Source organism: Battus philenor, unplaced genomic scaffold (assembly GCF_028537555.1).
Source record: "Battus philenor isolate CCGP_79_NKW_IND1 unplaced genomic scaffold, ilBatPhil1.0.hap1 SCAF_28, whole genome shotgun sequence".
NCBI classification, from domain to species: domain Eukaryota; kingdom Metazoa; phylum Arthropoda; class Insecta; order Lepidoptera; family Papilionidae; genus Battus; species Battus philenor.
The window spans coordinates 6,993,973-7,021,249 of record NW_027181691.1 but is presented as its reverse complement, the minus strand read 5'-3'; the positions used below and the strand labels follow the sequence as shown (position 1 = coordinate 7,021,249).

General features: G+C 32.8%; 1 protein-coding gene and 1 long non-coding RNA gene across 2 annotated transcripts; both read left to right on the top strand.

Annotated features, from left to right (window-relative positions):
- The first annotated feature begins 4,331 nt into the window (after window positions 1-4,331).
- LOC137925887 (uncharacterized) lies at window positions 4,332-6,236 on the top strand. Its single transcript, XR_011107686.1, has 3 exons — window positions 4,332-4,434; window positions 5,719-5,752; window positions 6,185-6,236. It is a non-coding gene; the product is annotated as an uncharacterized lncRNA (long non-coding RNA).
- A 627-nt stretch (window positions 6,237-6,863) lies between these two features.
- LOC137925825 (uncharacterized) lies at window positions 6,864-27,044 on the top strand. The gene is made up of 22 exons (XM_068769285.1): window positions 6,864-6,952; window positions 7,387-7,445; window positions 7,808-7,853; window positions 8,778-8,839; window positions 9,689-9,722; window positions 10,384-10,505; window positions 11,130-11,172; window positions 11,800-11,996; window positions 12,717-12,759; window positions 12,953-13,116; window positions 13,395-13,437; window positions 14,554-14,630; window positions 14,895-14,931; window positions 15,340-15,983; window positions 16,313-16,414; window positions 21,397-21,437; window positions 21,758-21,823; window positions 22,688-22,745; window positions 23,183-23,223; window positions 24,327-24,421; window positions 26,556-26,601; window positions 26,959-27,044. The coding sequence occupies exons 1-22, from the start codon at window positions 6,864-6,866 to the stop codon at window positions 26,962-26,964; spliced, it is 2,115 nt and encodes a 704-aa protein (XP_068625386.1). The 3' UTR covers window positions 26,965-27,044.
- Window positions 27,045-27,277: the final 233 nt, after the last annotated feature.

Below are 27,277 nucleotides of genomic sequence, written 5' to 3'. Positions count from 1 at the left end.
AGTAATCATTATATTAATCATTATTTAATTAAAACTTATAATATACATACATACATGTGATGCGCTTTTTATATATCCATTTATATTTTACAGATAAAAGAAAGAAATGCTACAATGTTTGGTAAGTCAAATTTCAAATTTTCAGTTACTTTTTATTTTAACTGATTAAATAGCTTATAAAAATGGCTTTGTTTTATCTAAAACAAAGCCATTTTTATAAGCTATTAGCTAGCTATTAATCTATCTAGATTAGAGATTCGATTTAAATTAAAAAAATTAATGCTCATTGCTAACCATTTTTTTCTGCTGCTCATCCATAGCCAAATTCCCATGCAAGCCCTACAACATTGGTCCACTCAAATAGAAACTGAAGAAATTAAACGGTACCTTAGATCGTTGTGCCGGAATTGTCAATGCGGTAAGTGACAATTATGCAAATAAATAAATACATTCAAAAGATAAGATCCTAAATATATTATTGCATTTAGTTTGCGTATTAAAGTAACCCTCCTTAGAAAAGGCATTTAGGTGCTCTTTGGAGTCGTCAATTTTTTTTAATGTAAGTGTAAAAAATGCTGAATGCTGATCTGCTGAGAAAATCCGTCCACAAACTGAATAGTTATATTATATATAATACGACGATAATTCTAATAATAATAAAGGTTGCATGTATATATCCATTCTTTTTTTAATTTTTTATAAAGTAGGTCAACCAACGTCATAACTTAGATCCCGGAAAGTCGCTCTTTGCGCTAATATGATGATCATTACCAATGTTACTTAACAATGTTTCTTCAGCGTAAAATATTTTTTCTACCATGTACATAATTGTGTCATCTTTTTTATTTTTACAACTTCTTTTCAATCCCAGATTAATGTCTCTAGTGGTAGATTTAACTAAAGCTCTGTTACTACAACTACTTTTACCTGAAAATCATTCATATCAATAATGAATTCTAATTATAACAAGGTTAAAAACTAACGAAAAAATGGTTTTAACTTTAACATATGTATGATTTATTTAAAATATCTTATAGATTTAACATATTACTGTCATACAATGGTTCCATTTCAAATAAATAATTCATTATAATATTTAACACAAGACTACTTGTTAATGAAATTCAATGGACTATAGTTATGAGAGGCTTTCATTCTCCCTCCTCTTGCGATGCACACATCCAGCGTCTTGGCAAGACTTTGCCGATGTCGTTGCTTCGCCTAGTGCAGGAATCCTTGCCACGTCTACTGGCTCCAGCTTGGTTACAAGCTATGCCGGTCGCCTTTTTTATTCACGTTTCTTCTGCGTAACTTCTTATTCGATCTCGCATTGCATTCTTAACTTCACATAATTTTACATTATATATTAATTACACCGTGTTTCCTTTTTGTTTCAGACAAACAACCACGGTGAGTATTAGCTATGTAATTTCATAAGTTTTTTTTAAGTCTTGCTTTTTAAGTTTCTTGATGTATAAAATAGTAACTTATTTCAAAACTCTGCCATTTTTTACACGAGCACTCGCTCTTGTACAGATCAATTGTGAAAAATGTGTTTTCTTGTGTGTGCTTAGTATAATTTGTAGTTATTAAACTTAGTATAATGTATTATTTATTGTACATAAAAATCTATGGTATCATTACCGTTTATTGTCTTTTTATTATTGCATCTCTTTGGACACTGCATTCGTATTAAAAAGAAAGTAGATTCTGAATTCGAGAAGTAATTATATCAATCAACATCATTGTGACAGCAAGATGAACATAAAATATAAATAGTTATACCAGATAGAAAACTTAATCATTTAAATTAATATTTGGCGTTGGCGTTAGTAAATCGCAGGTGCAATCCGTCAACTGTGCGCCCAAAAACGAGATCAATGCACTGAGAGGTTATTTGCAGACGACGTGGCGCAACTGCCATTGTGGTAAGTACTTTCTATGTGTGTAATCTGTCTAGCATCGATCGGCACCGGCACTTATATTATATTGCATATTGAAAGTGTTTGGTGGTTTTCCAAAGTTTTCTGTTTTTAATATGTAATAATTTGACATAGAGCAACGGTTGAGGGCTGATGATCGCAGGTCGCGGGTTCGATTCTCGGGATTTATGCATTATATAGGATTACCACTGCCCACAAACAAGTTTCCAGAGGATGGGCAAACAGCGTCCTTCGCGTACTATAATACCACAATGCGATCGCCAACCCGCCTATCAAGCTTGGCGATTATGATATATACCCTATATCTTTGAAGGAGGCCTTCGCCTTGCAGTGACCGTTTATAGGCTGAAACGACGAGTTTAACATTGATATAATATTTTTTTATCTTGTTTATTTATGACATATGTATAATATTGTGGGTTAAGGAAAGGAATATATAAAGTAACTGAAAATGTAATAATTAGTAATTAAAGCTTTGCAATTTTAAGACTTATTACCAGATCATTTAGACGTAATAACAGGACATCGCATAAACGCTCTTGCTTTCTAAATATGTGCCTAGGAAGAATAATTTCTTTTCAATACATATATTTACATGTATAGCACGCCATTTATATTATAGTTTAAACACCTTACCAAATTTTTAAGTTGCCAGAAGCGTACAAATAAAAAATGATATTTTATTTGTAAGGTGTACTATAAAATTAAAAAAAAAAATACTTTGGCACAGAAATGCTTATAGAAGAAATCACACCTCTAATAATCGCTGTCTCATGTTAAATTTAAAAAAAGCAAAAATATATATTTCTTACACGCGTTGCAAATTTTTATCGCCGTCATATTGGCCGATAGACGCCCGCTAGGCATAGGCATTTACATACTCATGATCATCATTACGTCAATTGTAAGACAAAGGCGTCCCTTAGAGATCTCCACAATGACCTGTCTTGCACTGCCCGCATCAGGCAACTTCACAAACCTTCATAAGGAGATTTTTTCAATGTAAGATTAATATAATGTCTAAATCTGTTTATTTATATAATTGTATGTAACGATAAATGGTTTGACAAATTACACAGTTGAAACCCGAATTAATTGTGATTAAAAAAATAAATGACCTATCGGTCATATTTTTACGTAAGAATGTGCAATCAGGAATATAGAAAGACTTAAATCGGGGAAAGAACCAGAGAAGAGAGTAATACTTGAGTAATAAATGTTTGAGTGCGTGTTAAACTATTTGCATGATTTTGAATAAACTTAAAACAATGTAATTATTAATAACATTTTGGAATGTATGGCCAGGGACGTGCGTCAATAATTGTAATTTCCTAATATACATTCATTTATTGCCCCATAAATGTTTTTTTCCTACATAAAATTATTAATAAAATAAGAAAATGTAGTTGTAAAAAGTCGTGAGTATTAGAAGTATCAGATGTCAATCAAAATTTACTTACGCGTAATTTCACACAAAATAAACTCATTATTTAAATTGGCCGACAGCTTTCTAAAACAATCAAAATATGTGCGATTAGACTAAAGTAAAAAACATTAACTTTTTATTTTCAGGAAAAGTTAAAACCAGCGAAGAAACAAGGCAAGTATCGATGTCATTCATCTGTAGCAAACTTTACGTATTTTTCTTACAGATTATCACCTTTAAAATTTATCTGGTTCTGGTGAACCACATGCTGCTACATTTCTATCAAATTTACAAAATTGACAAAAAATGTGGATATTAAATCGTGAAAATTGGAAATTGGTTGGAAATGAAAATTGACGAAACTATTAATTCGTGAATGTTATAACATTCACGAATTAATAGTTTTCGAAAAGAAATGAAAATTGATAATAAAATAATTGATTGGATGGAATCATTTTTTTATTGGCAAAATTTATTTAAATCCATTCACAGCACAAAAGGCCGATCAATTTTCACTTATTTCATTTAAAAAATGCTCTATTCGATCAATCTTTATTAAAAAAATAGGGGTTCGCAATTCGTAAGCCCCGACTTTTGTTATGCCAACGGAGACCCATCGAGTCTACAGATGGACTCCTGATCTTGGGCAATATTAGGAACGAATAAGTATGATCCGAAAATTTTGCTTTGTAGTTAATATTACCATATTAGTCATATCAATATTGACTTTAAAGTATTAGTAACAGGAGTTATTTCCATTTTATAACCAAAATATCAATTTTTTTTTAATTACCTTGGTGATATCTTCTGCAGAAAATGTGTGTAATAGTGTTTTTGAATTTCTACAATTTTTTTTTTTTTATTATTTAGTATGAAATTAAATCTTGTTACAGTTCATGAGACACCAATATGATTGAATGTAAATAATAATTAATATAAATATAAATATTTTTTTTAGTACATCCAACTGTGCTCCCGGGCAACTGATTCAATCTCAATCTACGACGGTTGGGACGGTGGACGTTAGGACCAGCTTACTGTCCGTATGCAAGAACTGCCAATGCAGTACGTGTTGATTACTTGAATATAAAAGATAGTAAATAGATTCTGTTACCGTTAGGAGCGAATGTTTAAGTAATGTGTATCTACATGCGCTTTGTTCAATAAAAAAAACTCATGTAGTTGTACATAAAATTGATATTAAAGACGCTTTTACTTTTGGGTTTCTACAACATAAGTCGATTATATTTACCATATATATGTGTATGCATCTCAAGTATATACCGTTACAAAAATAATTTAATAGAAAATGGGAGTTCTATAATAAAGCCATTTCCATCGGATCATTTTTCATGGTCTTTCGGGATTTTTTTTTATTTTTTGGGCATGTCATTTCACATTAGCGGTAAGTTTACCTTTACGAATTCAGGACAGGCTCTCCCAAAAAGCATATTAATCTATTTCGAAGTAAGCTCGCGATAAAGATGATTGGAAAATGAATTGTCTAATTTTAAGAAAAAAAGTTGTTAAAACAATCATCATAAAATTACAAACCTCACTGTTTTTTGTTATTTTTCTCCTTACGTAATGCGTAAAAAACTTACGTAAACTTTTTTTAAGCTGTCGATTATAAATAATTGTAATATCTTATATAATAAAGCAATTTGACTTATGTTTACATTATGACCTAACCTATATACACTAAAGGCAACAATTTTTTACTTCTTTCTTTTTTTTTTTTCTTCTTTTTTTTTACTTTTTTACTTTAGAATTTTTCATTAGCATTCCGTGGAAATCACTCAGAGGTTCCGCAAAAATTACATGCTATATTTATAGCATTTAAGAAATTAACATAAAGTAATTAAAAATTAACGGCACAACTAAATTCCACTTAATTATCGGGATAGTCTGTGCAAACGAAATAGTCTAATGTCGCGAATTATACCACAGCCGTCATAATTTAAAAGTAGCCACTCTGGTATAATCTTCGAAAATTCCGGTATTGGTAATTTCTCGGCTCTCGATTTTTTCAGAAATAACATATCACTTGCCGGTGTTACTTGATGCCGAACCTGATATAGCAAGTCAACATTCATCAATTAAGCCTAACATTAAGTATATTTGCTATAATGAGAAGCAACATCACACATCGAATTGAAATAATAAATAAATAAGTCTTGCAATTCTAAATTTAAGTTTTTAAAGTGGTTTTTACTCTGCAGAAAGTAAATTTGTTGCATACAATCCACTAACAGAATGTTAAAAAACAAGAGGTTTCACAATAATAGTGACTACAGAAGTGGTTCCGCTTATAAAAGTTTTAGTAACATTCATTTTTCTATTTTACAGTAAAGAAAAAAATATTTCTTGGAGGCAAAACTGGGTAAGAAATTAAGATTACTTATTAGCTTGTTATTTCAATATTTTCAGCGTTTGTGTGATCCTTTCGGTTGGTTTTAGTATAAATTCTCACAAAAAGGCAATTTGCAAAATTATACACGGAATTGTGATGTAGTTTTTACAATATACACAAATATGACGGAAGAACTATCTGTTGTCGTTTCTACATGCGACGTTTCCACTGTATGCGCCATGCCGTACGGGAACAAACCGCGTTACTATCGCAGAAACCGATGCTCAGACCCCTTTTCTTTACAACAGCGTCTAACATACAGTATTACTCTTCAGCACAATCGTTATGCGAATATCTAATATTTTTAACAATGCCATTTCTCCGAAAACCTGTATTTACAATTTAATTCAAAATATATTTAAAGTAATATCTTTTAGTAAGAAATTTTTAATTCAACTTCAGATTACGCTCAAAACCGAATAATCCAGTTGATACGCAACGTACTGTAAACTCGAGCGCCTTGGACTTATGCCGCTTCAAAGATTTTGGTAAGAAATTTTTACATAAATGTAAGGGGATTACGTAAAAAATTTTGCTTTGGTATTTAAATGTATCTTTTACGTTCTGTTGTTTAGTCATATTCTATGTTACGATGTTCTATATTCAATTTATGTAGTTTTTTATCGGTTTCGGACAGCAAAGTCCTGTACGTACCATAATACCAAACTGCAATCGCTAACCCACCCGCTAAGCCAGGCGATAATCGTAGATATCTTTTGGGAAGGTTTTTGGGCTGAAACGTGTCGAGTAACAATGAGCAGTCCACATAGCGCGTAGAATGGATGGCTACTGGTACTCTTTAACTTTACTCTTTGTAGCTAAATTTAAATTCTTTTACCGTTCTAAATTAATTACATTTAATAAAAAGAAATCTGAAAATCATCATCATCGGCCCTCCATAGATTTCTATTAGGACCGGCAGAAAGCGGCCTACATCCTCTTCCGATGACGTTAACAAAGTCGTCTGTTCCTCTTATCCTATTCTGTACTTGCGGACCAGTAGTCTATAGACCAGTACTTAAGGCCCCATCGACTATCTATTCTGCGCATTACACGGCTTGCCCACTGCAATGTTTCGGTGATGGAGAGTAAAAAGTTAAGGACATTGCTTAGTTTTTGTTTTCTCTTTGCAGCTGGCAGCACGTGCTTCGCGCAAGTGCCGACACAAGCGTAAGTTTGCAAATTTATTCTATACTTTATATGCCCTCAGAGTATCAAACCAACTGAAGAAATATAATGATCTCTTCAGATCACATAAATGGTTGGAACAAATGGAACAGTTGGAACGAATGGTTTTAACGCTTTATAGCTTTTACACGTAGAATAGATAAAAAAAGCTAACACTAGCGCGACGAGAAGAGATTTTATGAACTACGTACAATACTTAAAGGCTTTCACAATTATGAAGTCGATTTACTAATGTACTCTTCCTTAAAACGCGAGGTATTTTGAATTAAAAAAAAATCAGATAAGAGACTACTTTTTTTAAGCATTTATAAGGTATTTATAAGGCAAATTTTATAAAGGTATTATGTCAAAAAAATTAATGCTTTTTTCAAAACCGATTTCATTCAATTCAATGATAAATAAATTGTGTGTTACAGAAAGGAAAAGGTTTCACTGCAAACGTCGTATGACAAATTTCCTGATGACTTCAATTTTAGTAAGTAATCATTAATTTGCATCCAACACAAAGTCCGGTGTTGTTTTACTCTTTTTATACTACTATTTATTGTTGCCTGTTCGTCTTCACTTACATTTTTCACATAGTTTTATCTTTTTTGTTGCAACACACATCGCATACAGACTATAAGTTAACTCACTTCCTTCTTTTTCTCTTACACGTTCATTAACCATGTTCATTTTCAGTCGTTCAGTTATATTCTAAAGTTATAATCATCCAAAGTAAAACCGGGCTTTACTAGTGGCGTTCACTTTAAATAATACACCGACATATGATAAATATTAGATTATTTATTTTTAAACTATAGAAAAATATGTAATATAAAATTTTACCCTCCGCAGACCCCGAGGAACCCATAAATCGAGCCTGTGCGGAAACGTCGACTTTGTAAGTTTTTTTTAGTAAATATGCCGAAAACTAACTGATTTTCTCTATAATGAAAAATTTAATTTGGTAACTTTTATATGTCAGAAATTGCATTAACTGTAATCGAACTTGGAGTTATATATCGTAATTGTCGTCTTAAGTTACACGCATAAATGGTGCACGTATGAATAGTGCACGAATTTGCAATGATATAAAATATTTTATATTGCCAAATTTGTTTAAAATTCAATTACTCTACGACTTGAAAATGACTTATCCGGAATACTTAAAGCTGTACTAAGTTTTGTGCGATTTCTTTTTGCAATTCCATTCCGCGTAGCAAAGAGTTTATATGTACACCAAAGTTCACTATTTATTTATTTTCAAACGTACAAAACCTTTGCAGTTACAAAAACCTAAATATAACACTGTTGCAGTATTTATTCTGGGATACCTCTTTATTATATTTAAGGAATGATACAAATATCAATTTTTCCAGAGATTTTAAAATGAGGCAGAGTCTGTCTTGAGTTTTTGTATATACAATTCATCGCCACACTTAGAATCCATCGTCAATTAAACAGATGATTCGTCATCGTCGTTTTAGCCTTTAGACGCACACTGCAAGGCACAGACCTCCCCCAAAGATAACTATGTGGAGATATATTAGAATCCCCATTCCTGACGGACTTATTACGATGCGCAGAGAACACTGGCAGCCCATTTTCAGGAAACTTGTTTATGAACAATAGTAATCTTTAATAATTAATGCACAGTGTGAATAACATGAAATCGTATACCGGGAATCGAACCTGTGGTCGCAAGTCTCAGTCCTCTACCGCTGAGCTATCAGCGTTCAGAATGATTACATATAATGTTGATAATTTATAATTGTGAATATAAAATATATTTAACGTATTACCAGATTTGTGTAATAATATTCAGGGTTCAAGAAATTGAAAACTCCGAGGTGGTTAAGCTGCCATCGTTAGAGAAGTATGACCACAGTAAGTTTTTTTTTTATAATCCGTTATATAAGTTTCTTTTTAAATTCAAGTAGTTATCTATTGGTCGCTAACATTTGAAAGACCAAACCAGTTATGACTGCCATGTAGAAACGAATCGTAAATACCCCATTTTTTCACAAATTTTGGTTTAATCGAACTTTGTCTCTTAATGTAAAATTCCGTTACTGGTTTTTAATAAAAAAAATATCCGTTTCTTGTATTCTAGATTGTAATCAACGTTTAAAGCAAAACCTTTAAAAAATTACACTATATTTTTTCATGTCATAAATAATGTTAAAAAGAAAAAAAAATGTTGTACGTAACATTTATTGCTGTTCATTAAGAATTATAAATAATGGTCAATTGTAAAAATTTTCTCATCCGTAAACAACATTTTTATGTACCTATTTGCGTACCAGGTGCGTGAAGCGACGTTTTTTTTTAATTACTTAAGAAATAACAAGTGCGCCACTTATAGGCTGCAATTCGTAAGGCGTCTCTTAAAATACGCGACGTGGTTCTAGGTGCCATTTTAATCTCCTGAAAAAAATCTTTTGCTTTGGACAGGATTTCTTAGAATTCTTTTCCTTACTCTATGTAGATCGCCTTTTTTGTACGAACACTACGTGAATGGCCAGATATTTTTTTGTCACAAACAACGGAGGCTTCACTGTACCTCTCGATATCCTCGTATACAAAAAATTGGCTAATACTAAGTGTATGCAGGGTTTTAAAAAATGTATTTGACACCATAACTAAATGATGTAATGCAATCACAGCGATTGGATACTCTCTATCACCGCACTCTTTTTTAACTGACAGTAATTGTAGCCATTTTTTTACTTTCAGCTAATGAAGTCCCATGTTTAGATGAAAGTAATTCGTAAGTACATAAAGCAATGTTTTTTTTTAGTACAAGAAAGTTCAGATAGTTAATAAAGATTTGCCAAATGGCGAATATCACTTCGAGAAGCTAGTAAGCGGTACTATTGATTGTTTATGTATTAAGAACTCACTGTCACCGCAGTCTTTCTAGTGCCAGAGTTTATTAGCTTAACACATTCCAATCATTACCATGTCAGCCGATAGACGTCTTCTGTAAGACGCATAGGCCACTCTCCAAAGATCGCCGCTGTCACTGATCTTTCGCTGCCCACATCCAGCGATTTTTTTATTACGTTGTCTTAATCGTCGGTCCATGTAGCGGAAGCCTACCCTATTGTTGCCCCCGCAGCGACGTATGATGATGCGCATCACGCGCTACCACTTCAGCCGACATTTTGTGATCGTGTTTTACGGTGGTGTTTAACGACAATATAAATATGCAGCTCGAGAATTTTCAAACACGCAAAATTTAAAGTGAACTGCCAAACACGCAAAATCTCATTAGTGAAAAGTTTTTCTAAGTTTCAGCAAAATTGTTTTTTCTTTTTGTCTAAGAGTTTGCTTTAAGTATTCTCAAGTTAAGCCTTAACTAATTGCAAAAGGGATATTTTAAACAATGAAATTAATTTTGATGTTCTAAATATTTGATCGATTTGTAGTAAAAACATCTTGGAGGCGCCGCGAAAGCCACTCACCCCTCCACTAAAAATTGAAAAAGAGACTCAAAAGGGAAAAGATGCGAAGCCCGCCACCGATTTTACGTTAGCAAAAGATTCCCGAAGTGAGACTTCCTAATTTCTATTAAATTATTCACTCTATATAGATTTTACTTCGAATTGAATTAAAATTATTTACATATTAACGAAAAAATTGGCGAAATTACAATCTCTTTACTTATATATTATATATATATGTTTGCATGTAATTTATGTACTGTGTCATCCTATTTAAGTATGTGTTTGTTAGTAACTACGTAATAGGGCCAATATAGTTTAGTTCCTTTTTGCTTCATATTTGCACACATGCCTTTATAAACAGTACAAACTCTAAACTATTTAAACAAGAGACTTATAGCCTCTGTCGGAATTAATTTGTTTCATCCAGTAAAAACAAGTTTTAACAAAGGCATTTATTAAAAATATTTCTAACCAGATGAAACGTGTTCAGTAAAGGATAAAAATGAATATTGAATGATGAATGAAATTTCGGAGAAATGCCCTTTTATAATAGAATTATTATGTTTTTAAAAGACTTAGATAGCACTGTATGTCCCCGATCCCTTGATAGTCACAGATATTTTCAGCTTGAATCGTCTCTGCGCTTTTTGTGATAAAAATTATTGTATTGCCTTACAAAATTTGACTTTAACGACATTTTATTAAATAAATTTCACAATATTTTTCAGTGATCAACAAACGAGTGACAGCCTCTTTAAATAAACAATCTACGTAAGTCTTTAATTTACATGTATGTGTAATTTAGGATTTATAACATATATAGATATAAAGAAATTAATACTTTATAAATTAAGTGGTCCGTTCAAACTCGGTAGATTAACTAATAAGACAATAAAAAAATGGTACCCTAGATTTACTGGTAGATTGTAAATTATGATCATGACTCATAAATATAATTACATAAATACTTTACACACATCAGTACAAACAAGTGAAAGAAAATATCATAGAATACCGGAATATCCTTTGAATTAGTGTTGTGTGGTTGTAATACACCTTCGCACTGAATGGCACAAAAGAGATGAATCTTAGCAATATAATATATAATAGTCTTTAGAATTCGATTAAGACTAGCTCTGACACAACACTTGCCCATCATTTCTCCTTCGTGATCCTCCTTTCTCGGGATGTCACTAAATCTGTAAAATTTCTAGTAATACTAACTTAAAAATATTATATTTAATAAAGTCCTGAACTAATGAAAAAATGTTTGTACATCAAAATAAAATTTACAAAGGATACCGACACCAGGCACGTCTAATAAATTTAATATATTGACGTAGCTAGATTCTTGGTATATACAAAATATCTTTTAAAACTGTTACCCCATCGTTCCAGATATAACATATCTCAACAAGCAATTTTCGTACCGAACGTAGATGCCTGTATTTCAATGGAGCATCTAATGCGGGATCGATCTCATTCGTGTCAAAAACGCAAATGTTGTCAAACAAAGTCTAAATTCAGTCCGCTGCGCCGTCGCTCCAAACATGTGTCGGACCAGACGCAAATATTTCCCGAGAAGCTCTCTTGTGGTGTGTATGCTCTATATTTTTTACTATATAATCTTAATATTCGAAGAAATCTAGTATCATGAATAGTTTCTTATATTGTATTTTTTGGACGGGGCTAAAACCAGACAGTATACAATTCTAATTGGTTAGTAAAAGCTAGGTAAGGATGCGTGTAAATGAATGTCGCTTACTCGATGTAGACTATATTTTTATTTGTTCCAAATTATTTACCGTGCCGTGTTTCGATTTTTATTTTAATTGGTGTGTTTTTTGAACAACTTCAGCAAATACACCAGAAAATATATGCATTTTTGCAGACTATGATAAAAATAAATATATGGAACTATCATTTGCAGTACTTAATATGAACCCATCTTTAAATCCTTTTACATGTCTCATTTTTCCTTTTTATATGCGAAGTGCAGTTTAAATCGCGGAACATTAACTTTATCCGAATACAAAATACTATAATCTATTGTTGTTACAAAACCAACATGTGCAGTTTACTTTCTTTTGACAAATATTGGTGTAAAATGAATAATATGTACAAAATAAAATGAATATGTACAAAATAAAAAACTTTAGTATTGCCTTTAGCCGGTATTGATGAGTCAGGTAGACTATGGACTTGTTTAATCTATTTTGTTTACAATTTATTAATGTTTTAGCTAATCACGATGTAACGTCTGAGCTTTAAATGGTAAGATGACTAAAAGAGTTTTTTTTTTAATTTGGTTTCAGGAATAGACAGAGTTGACCCGGAACCTAATACGTGGGAAGATTCGTATGTATATACTTTTATATTGATTGTGTATTGCGCATATTATAAACAACTCGACATGTAGACGATACTACATAATGGCAATTGAAAAAAATAAGTTATTATATAGTATCGTTATAACCGTGATCAATGCTATACTTATTTTAATTTTTATACATAAGTCTGTAATTAAAGTGGTCTCATTGCCTTCCAACAGTTGTCAGAAGCAGGCCGAGTGCGAGACGCTGCCCAAAGGCTGTGTGCCTTACCGAACGCTCACCGACAACTGCGACCAGAGCAACTGCTTACCATCTCCGTGCGCCAGCCAGACAAAGGACTCGTGCCCTGACTCTGAGGCTATACCCGAAAAACTGTCTAAACGTAATGGGGGGCTTATATATTGTAGTTAATATTATATTTTAGCTATTGACACAAGCAATGACACAAGCTTTCTCTCGAGAGTTTCAGGCGTAAGTCATTCATTGGCTAACATTGCGAATTTCAGTGAGAATTTTATTCTAAAACATGCAGATTATATTCAATTTCGGTTCATCATGGATTTTTAAAAAATAAAAACACTCATTTAAGCAGAAATATTATTTAGTAATAAACTTATATAAAATCTTTAGTTCTCTTCTTAACGTATAATTTTTTTTCAGACTGCGACAAGCGCGTAACCGTTAATTCGAAAATTAAAACGATGTAAGTTGAACAAGCCTTCAAATAAAAAAAGAATACCTTCTATAAAATCTTGCGTATACATCAACACGTGTTAAACGCCTATTTACAATTGTAATATTAATTGAATTAATTTGAAGCTGAGGAAAGAACTTTCTCTTCATCTCTTTCATTTTAGGAATTAAAAAGCACGTAAGAGTTGTGTCAAGGTACAATTGAATTCATATTTTGAACTCCTAACTAGAAATAATTATCGAAGAAAATGATTTGGACTTTCATAATAGAATAGTGATGTTGCTACCGTAAAGTTAGATTCCATATCTTTCTTTACCATCATCATCATCGTTTTAGCCGTAAGCCGTTCACTACTATGGGTCTTCCTAACTTAAATATAACTACTTTAACTGATTTTCTACACCACTGTAACATTTGTCCTTATAAAGAATTTTTTACACTTGTCTGCGCATACCAACTTATTATATTCATATTCACATACATTCATACATATATAAAACCTTTTCTTAATTTTATTACATTTTCCATACCTTGTACATATTGTTTCATATAATATAAAGGAAAACACACTACCGCTCCACCGCCTGGCTGTGTTCAATTATTTACTTATTTTGCAATAAACAACGATTATAAAACCTGTGTACTGTGTCAATCATAACGAAATAAGTAAACTACGATTCTTAATTCCATTGTTAATCGATAATCGAAATCGATTTTAGGTATTTTCACCATAAAGTCTGTCACACGTGTGACATAGATATATTTATACATAGTACATACCATTATTTGTCTAAGTTGAAAAACATTAATCAGCCACCAAACATGCAGAAGGACAAGGATAATGGTCGCTTAATTACTATTATCATCCTGGAATACTTCTATGAAATTCTGGAAGTCTCGAGTCAGGCAGAAAGACATCAGACATCAGTTTGTCAGTTTGACATAATTTTCCGTTAAAGCGCGCCACTAGCTTTTCCGATCAATTTTCATAGTTCATTAACACAAGGCATAATTATAAATTTTAAAGTGTCAATAAAACAAATTTACGGTAAGTGTAAAAAAAGACCAAAACACACTATCGCATAGTTTAACAATCATAGCTGCTAATTTTCGAAATTGTTACAGCGAGCCTCCATCTTCACCGCAACAGAGGACACGAAGATGCGACGACGAGCCCATTCAAACTTCTACCCCTAAGTTTAGTGAGTAACTATACCACTACATAAAACATTCTATCAAAACCAATGTTATAGTTTACCCAAAGATGCAGGAATACTTGGACTATAGTATTACTAAAGCACCTGTACCGTGCCTTAAAAAGTACTAACTGCGAATTAAAGAAACACACACCTCCTCTCCCCCGTCTCTCTGCTCTTATATCTAAAGCGCGATACAGCGATTTTGGTAGTACTGCGATGAACTATCTCTTTTTGTCGTTTGTGATTAATTTTCTCTTATATTTTCAGAAACGCGTGTTATAGATGCAAAACCAAAACACACACAGTGAGTTTCTCCTTTATATTACAAAATAATAATAAAAACTTCAACATCAATATGTTCAGTGTAAATAATGCTTTCAATTGTAAACTAAATAGAAACTAACAATATTTAAACAAACAACACAGCCATATTTAATGTTCGGCACAATTTATGTATTAATTGAATACAAATCTGATCTGTTGGAATAAGAGTTATCATCATAATTTCCGCAATGAGATGTTCACTGCTGGAGATTTTCAATGAAACTAATGGCATCATCCAGCATCTTTCGGCAACATTAATTTCGACTTGAACAAGACTGCAGACAATAAAACACAAAACGAATTCAATGTCAAACCAATAAAATACTGAGTATATTTTATTACGTCATAATTGTTAAATAAAAAGTTAACCATTACTCAATTGTCACAGAGACTGTGGTTGTTCGACAACATCACCACCTTCCCCATCACCACTACTACCACCACCTCCATGCGACGACTACGAAGCAAAAGAAAAACACAAACGAATGGATAAGATATCATCAGCACATAGATACAAAAAACCGTCCATAGAACCGAAGTGCTCAAGACAGAGGTCAGCTATAAAGCCAGCGGAAAGGCTGCCATCGGGAATAAAACCTCGACCATCATGCAGTATCATTCCGCCACAGGATGAAGACTCGTGTATGAGAACTGAAAAGAAATATAGGCCCGACACGAATAAGTGCAGACGGCGATTGGGGCAGGACGAGAGAGGGTCAATCCTGAAGTCGTCCGTGAGCGACACTCTATCGTCAAGAGCAAAGCTCAGAACATCATCTCTTGACAGCATACGATCGAGGCGGCGAAGTCGTTCATTCGATAATTTTGCGAAAAACCGGCGCAAGTCCGCACCCATCGACTCTCCGCAGTTCGAAGAAGACGAACCCTCTTCGAAACCTCCGGAAGACAATTTAGTCTGCAAGCGACTACCAGCAGACTATTATAGAAAACCAGCAAGGAAGAAGAGGTGCGAACGGAATGATCAGAGGGACTCGTACAAGCCCAGCATACGGAGGAAAGCTGACACACGTGGTAAGTTATTTCGGTACTTTTTGGTTAGCTCATTGTATGTGTCGAGAACTACAAATACAATTTTTCTAGTTTCGGAAGGAGAATCTTCTGGATATTTAAGATAATCTCATGTAATCTCTGAAACTCAGTTGGGAACTTTTTATTCAATGCAGTCAGTCGCTCTGTATTATTTTGGATAGCCCGTCCTCGGGCTGCGTTCTTGGTATTCGTTTTTTACGCTACTCCTGTATCCTTCTTGTGATATCACGATGGTTTGAAATCACGTCAATACGGTACGGTCAATAGGTTTTGGATATCAAGAAGTAGATCGCACTTTCATTGTGTTCCAGATGTAGGTGTAGAGATTAGATGTCCCATTTGTACGTGCGCCACACAGTGCCACGGCACGAGTTGCTATCGCAGTGTTGAAGTCAACACGAAGTCGCAAAAGAGTAAGTCAGAAATTTATAATATCATTATTAAAGTAGAAAGACCAATTAGCCAAAGCAGGCTTATTAAGTCGTTTAAAAGTATAACGTCTACGAAACTAACTCCGTTGATCATGGAACACCTTATAACTAATGTTTTTCCACTTTATTTTAAAAAGGGAAGTAATAAGAAAGTAAATAAAAATCGTAAAAATTTTGTTGCAAATTTCGCACGGTTTAAATTTGAACCTATACAATACTCGACTTGATTTACTTTACCCGTAAAGGTAACGTATATCTTATTGCCTTGGCATTTACGTTACGATCATTTTGGAACATTGCATGCTGTGGGCTTCTATCGGCTGATAGGATGGTGATGATGGAGTAAGCACAGCGCCAAGAACGCTTAACCCAAAGCTTTCATTTGGTAAATAAGCTCGTAGACCTGGGTAGCCTCGTCTTGTGGCGTTACATTAGATATCACACCAGATTGGTCGCCAAGCTCAAAGGTTTTGGCACTCCTTAGAGTGACTAGACGCAATGATCCCCATGAGAACCCGGGCTTGGGTTGTCACTTGATACGCATTTAATATTCCGTTTCGAAGAGGTTTTACCTAAACTTTATATATTATAGTATAAATATTCCATTTTCTACAGATCTATCATTTCAATAAGGACGTTTACTGCTGTTCACTGCCATTTTAATGGAACTATTATTATTTGTTATAATCGTGTGATTTTAGTATTGATTTTTTTAGGTTCAAGTAATTGTTTTCATGTCTTTAGAACTATTTGGAATTTAAGACTACAATTGCTTTTATAAGAAATTATTGAAAGATAGTAATTATATATGGGATCCGCTTGAAAAATTAAATTTGGTATAAGGGGTGATGTATATTTAAAATAAGCTTGTTTGATTTCTCAACGTATAAGTTACTCGATTTATCACACAATTAAAAAGAGTAAGAATAACTCTTTTAATATTCTGTAAAATAACATTATTACCATCCTTGAAATTTTGACTTGTTGACCAAGGTTATGGAAAAAACATAAAATTAGTGTCATCTACTTTAAATTTTGCTTTTATTAAATATATATATTATATATATCTTAGATATATTAAATAGTCATCTAACAAATAAAACAATTAAAAACCGAATAATGTAACAAAAGAAATTATAATCAATGAACGCGTTCCATCAGAGAAATTCGAGGAATACCAAAGTCCGTATGACACGCTGGACAACGAAGCGCTGTTCAGCGATTTCACTAGCGACGAGAACGAAACCACTCTACTGACTCACACCGTCTGCAGTCGAGTAGCTGTCGAATACGGTGACAGTCCGAAATTACCAAAACCGTATAAAGTGTGCAAGAAGTGTTGCAAAGTCGTTTCTGAAGAGAAACCACCTAAAGAGAAACCCCCTAAAGAGAAACCACCTAAAGAAAAACCACCTAAAGAGAAACCACCTAAAGAGAAATCCCCTAAGGAAAAACCTCCTAAAGAGAAATTTTTTAAAGAAAAACCTTCCAAAGAAAAAGCACCAAAATGGAAACCACCCAAAGAAAAACTGTCTAAAGAGAAACCGTTTAAAGTGCGTCGACCACCTAAAGTGAAAAAGACAAATCAAGGAACGGTGACGGAAAAGACAAAATTTAAAAATGTCAGTACAAGGACTAAAGGTTTTTTCCCTTTTGATCCGAAGAAAGTGAACGAAAAGACGCCGGTTAGAAAGACAAGAAGAGGCTGTAAAATGTGCGAAAAGTCAATATGCACGGAAGGGAGACTGGTCACGTTTAAGAGTCGCACACAAGTTATACCATGTAAGTGAAGTTATGTATACCACAAAGTTACCTTATCCGGCATTCTTAGGTTTTGATGTACGAATTTTTAGGCGGGGTACAATGACAAATATTACACGTAAAGCGAAACAACATTTCATTAATTTGTTCACTTACTTAATTTCAATCAGTTTGGTTTATTGAAAACAAAAGCAAAATCTAAACACCAAACATAAATAGGTTACATTTTAAAGCATTAACTAAAAAAAAAATATTTTAACGGCCACAGATTTAAATATTTCATTGTGATCTATTATTTAAATGGAATTCACAATTAATTTTACATGAAGAAAGAGAAGAGAAAAAATCAAGATATAAAGGTGTTAAGCAGCAAAAACAGAAAAATAAAAATATATCTGCACATCATGTTTAAAATATTCAGCCAAGACACGTTATTCAACTTGAAATATGATTTAACATCAAACGCAATATAAATACTCGATCTTTAGATACGAACATAAAAAAGTAATATAAATATAAAATCAATAGATAAATTACGTACTCTCTATTTAATTCTTTGATATTTTCGGACTTCCTGGATATTTTCAAAACTATATTGATTGAAAACATTTTTAAACCTTCGCGAAAACAAATGCGCATAATGTGAGTTCTTGTGGCAGACTATAGTGACCTACTTCCTATGATTTTTAATGCAGCAAATGTTTCTAAATGAAACACGGAGAAGATAAAGCACTCTTGTTTTATATTCAAAATTATGTTTATGGATTATTTAATTCAAATTATGAATAAGGTTCACAACAGAAAGGTTGAAAAAATATATCAAGAGCATATACGGAGGTTTTAGGCACTAGGAATAATTAATAAGAAACTTTTGAGAAAATCTAAAATTGTGAAAGTTAAAAACATTTAAACATAAAGAAATATCTTTAAAAGGATTCGTTAACAATAAAATTTAAAATATAACTAATATGGAAAAGGAAGAGCACCCTGGGGAACCTACTGCAAAATTTTGAAAGAACCAAAACGTGAATTAACGAATCTGAAAACATCGTTTTGCAAAAATATGAAAAATCTAAATGTTTAGGATGTTAAAGATATCGCACTCATAATCACTATCCATACCAGAACACTTGAAAAAACCTACCAAATTTATGTTTTCAAGGACAAAGATGATTTAAATTTGGATGTGGATAGTAAATATGGGACATGGTAATAATATAATTATATAGGGGAAAAGTTTGTTAACGTACGGAATGGAAAGAATCGAAAGAAGAATAATCATCAATTCTATATCTGTAACATAAAACAGCATTGAGATAACAACATGGAGTAAAATAGAGTTTTAAAAGAAAACACATAATAGTATATTACATAAAAAGGCGATCGTGTAATTAAAAAAGTTTTTTGTCCTGTTATAACTTTACTAATAATACTCCTAGTGTCATTAAACGGGGAACACAAATTAATGTTAATACATTTTTGTACTAGTATATGTTGTTTCGCTTTCACCTTCGTGTAATATTTGTCACTAAAAGAGATACTGTAGATTTATTTTTTTAACATTTTTGGTACCCATACTTTGCCGCTTAATCCTAATTATATACTTGGTGTTGCCATAAAATAAGAAACCACTATGAATATTCATATAAAAATAACAGATTCCTAATTCAAAAGTAATATTTTATATATTTTAAATTATAACAGTACCAGGGTGAATCAAAAAGTTCTTAGAAGTGCATATATATGAAATCTTTTTGGATCAAGTTCGATATTCAAAGTAAAGAGTGTCTATCACACTATATTTATGCAGACTGTCACTTGTTTTTATCAGTTCGTTCGCATGTAATAAATTTTTTTGTGCAACGAGTTGCTAAAAAGTCAAAATTATGGATAAAAGTGAGTTACGTGCGGTGATAAAATATCTCAGTTTGAAAAAAATGTCTACGAAGGAAATTTTTTTGGACATTCAGCAGACATTAGGGGGTGATGCTGTACCTTATTCTACGGTTGCGTACTGGGTGGCTGAATTTAAAAGAGGTAGATCAAGCTGTAAAGATGACCCGCGTTCTGGGCGGCCTTCAACCTCCGTTACAGAAGAAAATGTCAAAAAGGTTGAGAATCTGGTTTTGGAAGACAGAAGAATGACTATAAAACATATAGCTGAGATCTTAAAGATATCTTTTGGTAGCGTTCAATCCATTTTAATTGATTCACTGGGGTTCAAAAAAGTCTCTGCAAGATGGGTGCCACGAATGTTAACCGACGAAAACAAAAAGCGACGTTTGGAAATTTCCAAGCGTAATCTCGAAATGTTCCAGCGTGATTCGGATAATTTTTGCCGTCGTCTTGTCACCATGGATGAAACGTGGGTCCACCATTTTGATCCTGAAACTAAAAGACAAAGCATGTCTTGGAAACGACCATCCTCTCCATCCATTAAGAAATTTCGAGTTGCTCCTACCGCTGGCAAAGTTATGGCCTCTGTGTTCTGGGATAGTGAAGGAATCCTTTTTATTGATTACATGCCAAAAGGCCAGACGATTACTGGACCCTATTATGCAAATTTAATCCCGAAAGTGCGTGAAGCGATTAAAGAAAAACGTCGTGGAAAACTGTCGTTGGGCGTGTTGTTCCTTCAAGATAACGCTCCTGCTCATCGATCGGAAGTTGCGCTCAACGCAATCCGCTGTGCTGGCTTCAATCTCCTTGACCACCCACCATATTCTCCGGACTTAGCCCCAAGTGATTTTCACTTATTTCCAAAATTAAAAGAGGAAATTCGTGGAACAAAATTTCACGATAATGACGCGGTTATAGCTGCCGTAGAGAACTTTTTCGAGAGTCAAGAAAATAATTTTTTTTCACAAGGAATAAGGAAGTTAGAAACGCGTTATTCTAAATGCATTGCATTGGAGTGAGATTATGTAGAAAAATAAAATATTATTATTTAAACCTTTGCATTTTTTAATATTGATTCCAAGAATTTTTTGATTCACCCTCGTATTTATGGCCAGACTAAGTATATTTTCTAGTCGCTAACGGCGTGAAATTTCCGGAAAAAATAATTTTATCTAATAATATTTTTTTCTTATAACATTATATTTGTATAAAAAGTATTGAAGGGAATAACTTTCAAATCAAATTTATCTAAATAATGATTTATCTTATGATTTATACATAATTTATGTAATATGTTACCGCAGGTTGTAATGACGTGATGTCGCCTTCGAGATATATCATGGAGGTAAGCACTGCAATTAATTTACAAATGAATAATAACTGATTAATCTGAATCAAACACAATGACAAAAACTTTTGAGCGATGTTCTGTGATTTTTAATCAATTTATCATTTATTTCGAATCCTAATAGACAGGAAAAAAGTGTGGTTCTTACTATTTTCATTTTTGGTCTGTAAAAAGATCAAATGAATATAATAAAATATGCATATTTGTAGAACATTTAAAAAAAAGAAATTTTTTTTAAGAAACATTTTTAATTTTTCAATTAGAATGAGAAGTAAGTAAAAATATAGCATTATTTTAATCACAGTGTATCATTTCAGTCTCAAAGGCAATACAACGAAGTAATTTCTTCAAAGATCACAAAGTGCTTGTGCCCGGCTCTCGTGGTTCGTGCTTTATTAATAATTATCCGTCTATAATCATCATTATCATCACCATCATCATTATCATGTCAGCCGATAGATGCCCACTGCAAGGCAAAGGACTCCCGCGAAGATTGTTATTCATCTAGCGACTTTCCGTGTTCTTGACTATAACGTCAGTTCACCTCGTGCGTGACATATTCACGCCACGTCTGCCGGCTCGTTGTTGCTATTCGAGAACCATTCGGCAACTATAATGATTTTTAATAAACTTTAATTTAAATATTTCCCTAATCCTTCGTTACATAGCCATCCAGAAATAAAAAGAACATAAACTAGTTGCCTAGACAGACGTTTAACACTATGAAAGTGTTTGTACGCGAAAAGTAAAGTCAATTTTTTCTATTACTTGTGGTTTCTTCGAGAACCTTCCCTGTGCCTAGAAAATGTGAATAAGTAATTGCTTGCATTAATCGAAATCTTCTGAAAGCTTGCACTAAGCAACATATTAATTCATTTTTTAAATGTTTTACTTTAATATAATTCATTGTGTACATTAGAAAATATACACATAGTTGTATAATAGCTAAAAAAAAACAACGGGTTTCTTCTCAAACGCAGAGAACACTGCTGAATCTCTGAAAACTTGTTTGTGAGCAGTGGCAACCTTATGTAATTAATGAATAAACTGTTAGTTATATTAAGTTGTATCCCGGGAATCGAATCTGCGATCTATGATCACACGTCTGTCCTCACCGCTGGACGACTACCACTTATAATTCTTTTCATTGAGAACACCTGGCGAATACCGAAAATTTTGGTGTTGTTGTATACTGTCTATTGTATAAATCCATGTTAAACCTATTAACTAAATGAATTTTATTGCAGCATCATCATAAGTATGGGGGTTATTGCGCTTCCAAAATCAAACAAAATTCGCTGAGAGGTAAGTCTGGTTCTCTTATCGTTTCGAAATACAAGAAAACCTGGAATGCTCGGCATTTTTACTGTTTAATATGCCTTCCTTACTACTGCAATCACAAAACTAAAACCGCATTTATATGCAATTTTCAAACATATTACACTACTTTTACTCTTTCCAAAGGTCGATGTGCAATATTTATATATATATATATATATATATATCGATTCAAGCGTGCCATTGGTTGTTAAATTACGGGGCTACTACCTTTTCCTTTCAGATGTTGAAGGGGTTTTTCACAGGATGTAAGTTTTAGATCTTGTGAAACACTGTACCATCATTAGCAGGCCTTACCGCTAATCGTCAGGTCGCTTTCCAGTTATAAAAAAGAGCACCGTTATCGTCGAGGGTTGAACAGAGTCAGGCTTCAAAGATTTAACAACATATAACATTGATTGCAGGTCATAAGAAGAGAAAGCCGGAACACTATGCAAAAAAACAGGTATTTAAAAAACTGTCATGAATCGAAAACCTTTTTACAGTAACCCTGCCACAGAGAAAAAAAAGAAGTAATGAGAAAATGTAACATTAACCACAATGTTTAATATTTCTGTATTGCGTGAGAACGACATACACCCTTACTTACAATATGATGTGGTAAACACGCATTCTTTGTTATTTCTATAATAATCACTAATTGCAAGTCTGTAAAAGACCTTTAATAGGAAAATTATATAATTTAATTGATTTTTACATTCGTAACGTACAATAACACAAAACACCATACAAAACAGTCGAATTAATTTATTTATTTCTGATGTCATATGTATATATATATATTCTTGGCATTAATACTACTTGCTTGCACAACAATTGTACACTGCTGGAATAGTTACCCGCACCTATTTTAATATTTTTCTTATTTGAGAATATAAGAGTTCTACGATAAGAATTATGAGCAGTATAATATTAAAGAATAAAGATACAAAGGCGTAGCTTTCAGCGTTGTATCATGGAGAACTTGCACATTCATTCTGTATAATCTGCGGACACTCGCATTCACACGGATCATATATATGTTATATATATGCAATCCAAATTAGTCTAAATTATGAAAAATATGGTAACCATAATCAATTACTAATTGAAGGCCATTGGATATAACAAGGTCGACTGCTGCCCACCATGTTTCTGGATCAACGTCTTACATTACGCTTGTTTACTATCACTTGCCAATTCCTCAATTCTATTTGAAACCTCTGGTGGAGATACATATCCAGCAGTAGACTGTATCTTATAGCTGAAACAATGATGATGATGAAATAATCTATATTCAAAATTTCTATATTCTCCGTAGACATAACAAATATATCAATAGCGCTAAGGTAATGCCTGTATATTGTAATGCTATTTGCCACAAGTATGGAAGTGTGATGATTTAAACAATACTTTTTTTACTTAGAGATAACTTTAAAACATGGTACATACGCACAAACATACATCCCATCGAAGAAATCTGTCTTCGAATTATCAATATTTAGTACCATGGAGCGTGAAAGATTTTAGTATTTATTAGAAATATAAATTTCATGTCTTTTCTTTTAGCGAAGTCCTAGAGTTAGTGACGATCGAACGCGCTCTGACGACAGCACCAAACCTGCAATTCGACTCCTGAGAGGACTGAGACGATATAGAACGAGGTAAACAAACAATAACATGGTTAATAATTTAACAGTGTCAGGACTCTTTTGCTACCGTACCGATCTATACAGTTCGTCTAGAAATCTCAAACTATTTTGGGGAACATAGGGGGATACAGATACCTTACACTCCTATGCAAAATTACTTTAAAAACTCTAACTTATAAATCGAATGCCGATTATGCCTTTTACGAACTTAGGTATTACTTTTTTATTAATCTATTCAATTTGGGTTTTTAAAAGTACAACAATGATACTTTCTTCTAAGACATTAGTTATTCTTATAAATTTGTACACGTAACACAACATGTAATTGGATCTTGAAAGTAAATTAAAAGTAAAGTAACTTGAAAATAATTTAAATGAATTACTCTTGAGTTCCTGTTCGGATCTTTACAACAAATTAGCATTTGAGCCTTTAGTAGCTTACTACTTGCATTAAAATACTTATTACTTATGTTAAAATAATTATCGATCCTATCTTATAAATGCCTGCTCCGATAAAGATGTTTTTAATTTGAGCAAATAAAAACTTGTATTATATGTGAGAGTCGTAGTCTCACTTGCGTTGGGCACTGTTGAAAATCAGACATCATACTTTTAGATTTTTTTGGTGGTTAGTATCGATAATGGTAAAATATACAACATGAGAGAATCGGCCCTGTGAGCTGCAGCCAAGAGACAATATCTAATGAACAAACCTTTGTATCAAAAGTAATTATACGTACATTTTCCACAAGTTTAATCAGGTTAGATCTGGCAACAGATTTGTTTTAATGCTCGATCTAATCAGAAACCAACAATGCACGACACTTCGCGTGACTAGCGCCTCGTGCTCACGGGAATGTTGTTTTCGCAGAAACGAGGCAAAATTAAATGCCACGAGGAAACAATGTCATAGACGTGTCCACGATAGCCCGAGATGCAAAATTCCAACGGTTAGCTAATGGATATTCTACTTATATAATCACTAGTAACAACCTACATCACTAGTAGTTAAAATCATCATTTTTTATTGACTTAATGGAATGTATTGAATAGATTCTAAAGAAAACTAATTTCCGGGGTGATTGTTAATTGATTTGTAGAGTTCAAGCTCCCTATTGCTGGCCACTATGGTCACAATAGTTTTGTGTTAAATCATTCCTGCGAGGTCGACTTCAAATTCGAACGCCGATTTAAATTCGGATTCATCAGTGAGGTGGTCGCCGCCGTTGCTTTAGAGTCTTGTGAATTGTATATATTCTTTGTAGATATATGAATACACCTTATTCGATCACTCTTGGCTATCATCTTCCTCGCTCACGTGCACGGGTGGTAACTTACCTCCGCCCGTTAATTGCGTATAGGTATTGGAGCTTTTAAGGGGTAAATCTCTGGGTCATTTTCTATCATTTAATGCATGCATTATGCAATATACCATGGTATAACATATTTAATAATTAATGGTGTCAAAAGTGATATTTATTACAATGATAACTTAGTAAGATAACGTTTTCAAAATGCTAATTACTGCATATCAAAATTGTTTTATTGTAGAATTTGTACTGATTTATAAAAGTTAATGGTCTGTGCCATTCCTATAAAAAAATACACTTTTACAAGTAATCGTAAGTGTTATTGAAAATAGATCTAAAAGCAAGATTTATTTTTTGCTGGCAAATGATCAAACATTCACCCCTTTAAAGCTTTTACATCTATAACAAATCATTTTTCAATAAATTCTGTACAAAATAAATTAGTGTAAATCACCTATAGTGTGGCTTCGATCCCCATCACTCGCTATATCTAATAGATATATATTTGATTTTGAAGCAATAGTAAAAGATGTATATATGGGTCAGCATAAAAGCATTTAATGACTAAAAGCCAGACAGCACTGAATCTTTGTATTTGGCATCACTTCGTCAAAATATATTATTACTGACAGTTTCCTAATCGCCTCAATAATTCGTTTTAACTGCACCCATTTTTTTTTTAAAATCACGATATTACATAGTAGATAATTGCTAAAGTAATGTAACTTATCCTGTGAAGTGTTATTTTGATTAAATAAACTAAAAAATTTAAGGGTTTGCACGGTTTTAATTTGCTAAATTTTAATTTATTTATACTCATCTAAATTGTTTTTCAGAAATCGCAACAAAATTTATGTCAACAATACATCACTGCGGAAGACAGTAAGTATATTGATCGATATTAAAGTGTAACTCGCAAAATATTGCATTTGTCATAGAATAATATGCAAGGAGATTGAATTGATTTGTGTTTAATACACAATGCAGAACTCTTAAAGCCTAAATTGGGCTCAATTTAGGCTGGTGTGTAAATAATAATATGTGAGTAATTATATGAATAAGTCAATATAATAACATAGAGCAATTTTTACTGGCTACCAAAATTTGTGCTTTGTTTATATGATATTGCTATGGCAATCTCGTACGAAGTTCAAACACTCTTTATCTTTATATTAGCTTGTTAATCAAACCCACGTGATTCTTTTAGTACAAAGTATTGATTTTTTTTCTTTGTTTCAGAATTGAGTTTAGCAGGCCACTGCAACTCTGCGAGTAGTTTTTGATGATCGATTGTTTTAGTTCTGTTGATTTTTGTGTTGTTATTAGGCATCATTAAAAATAAACTTGTTTTGTTTTGATCAGTCGTTTTTTGTATGGTCGTCCATATAAACAATATTTTAATAGCTTTCAAAAAAAAGTAGGCTTCAAATAAAATCCGAAAACTTTTAGTTTCAAGAAAATTAAAGATGTCCGTTGCAAACAGTTAGTTACTACTTGGCATTAGAGATATATGCAAATTCCATGGTACTTTCTAGTGTACATACCCTGAAATGACCGT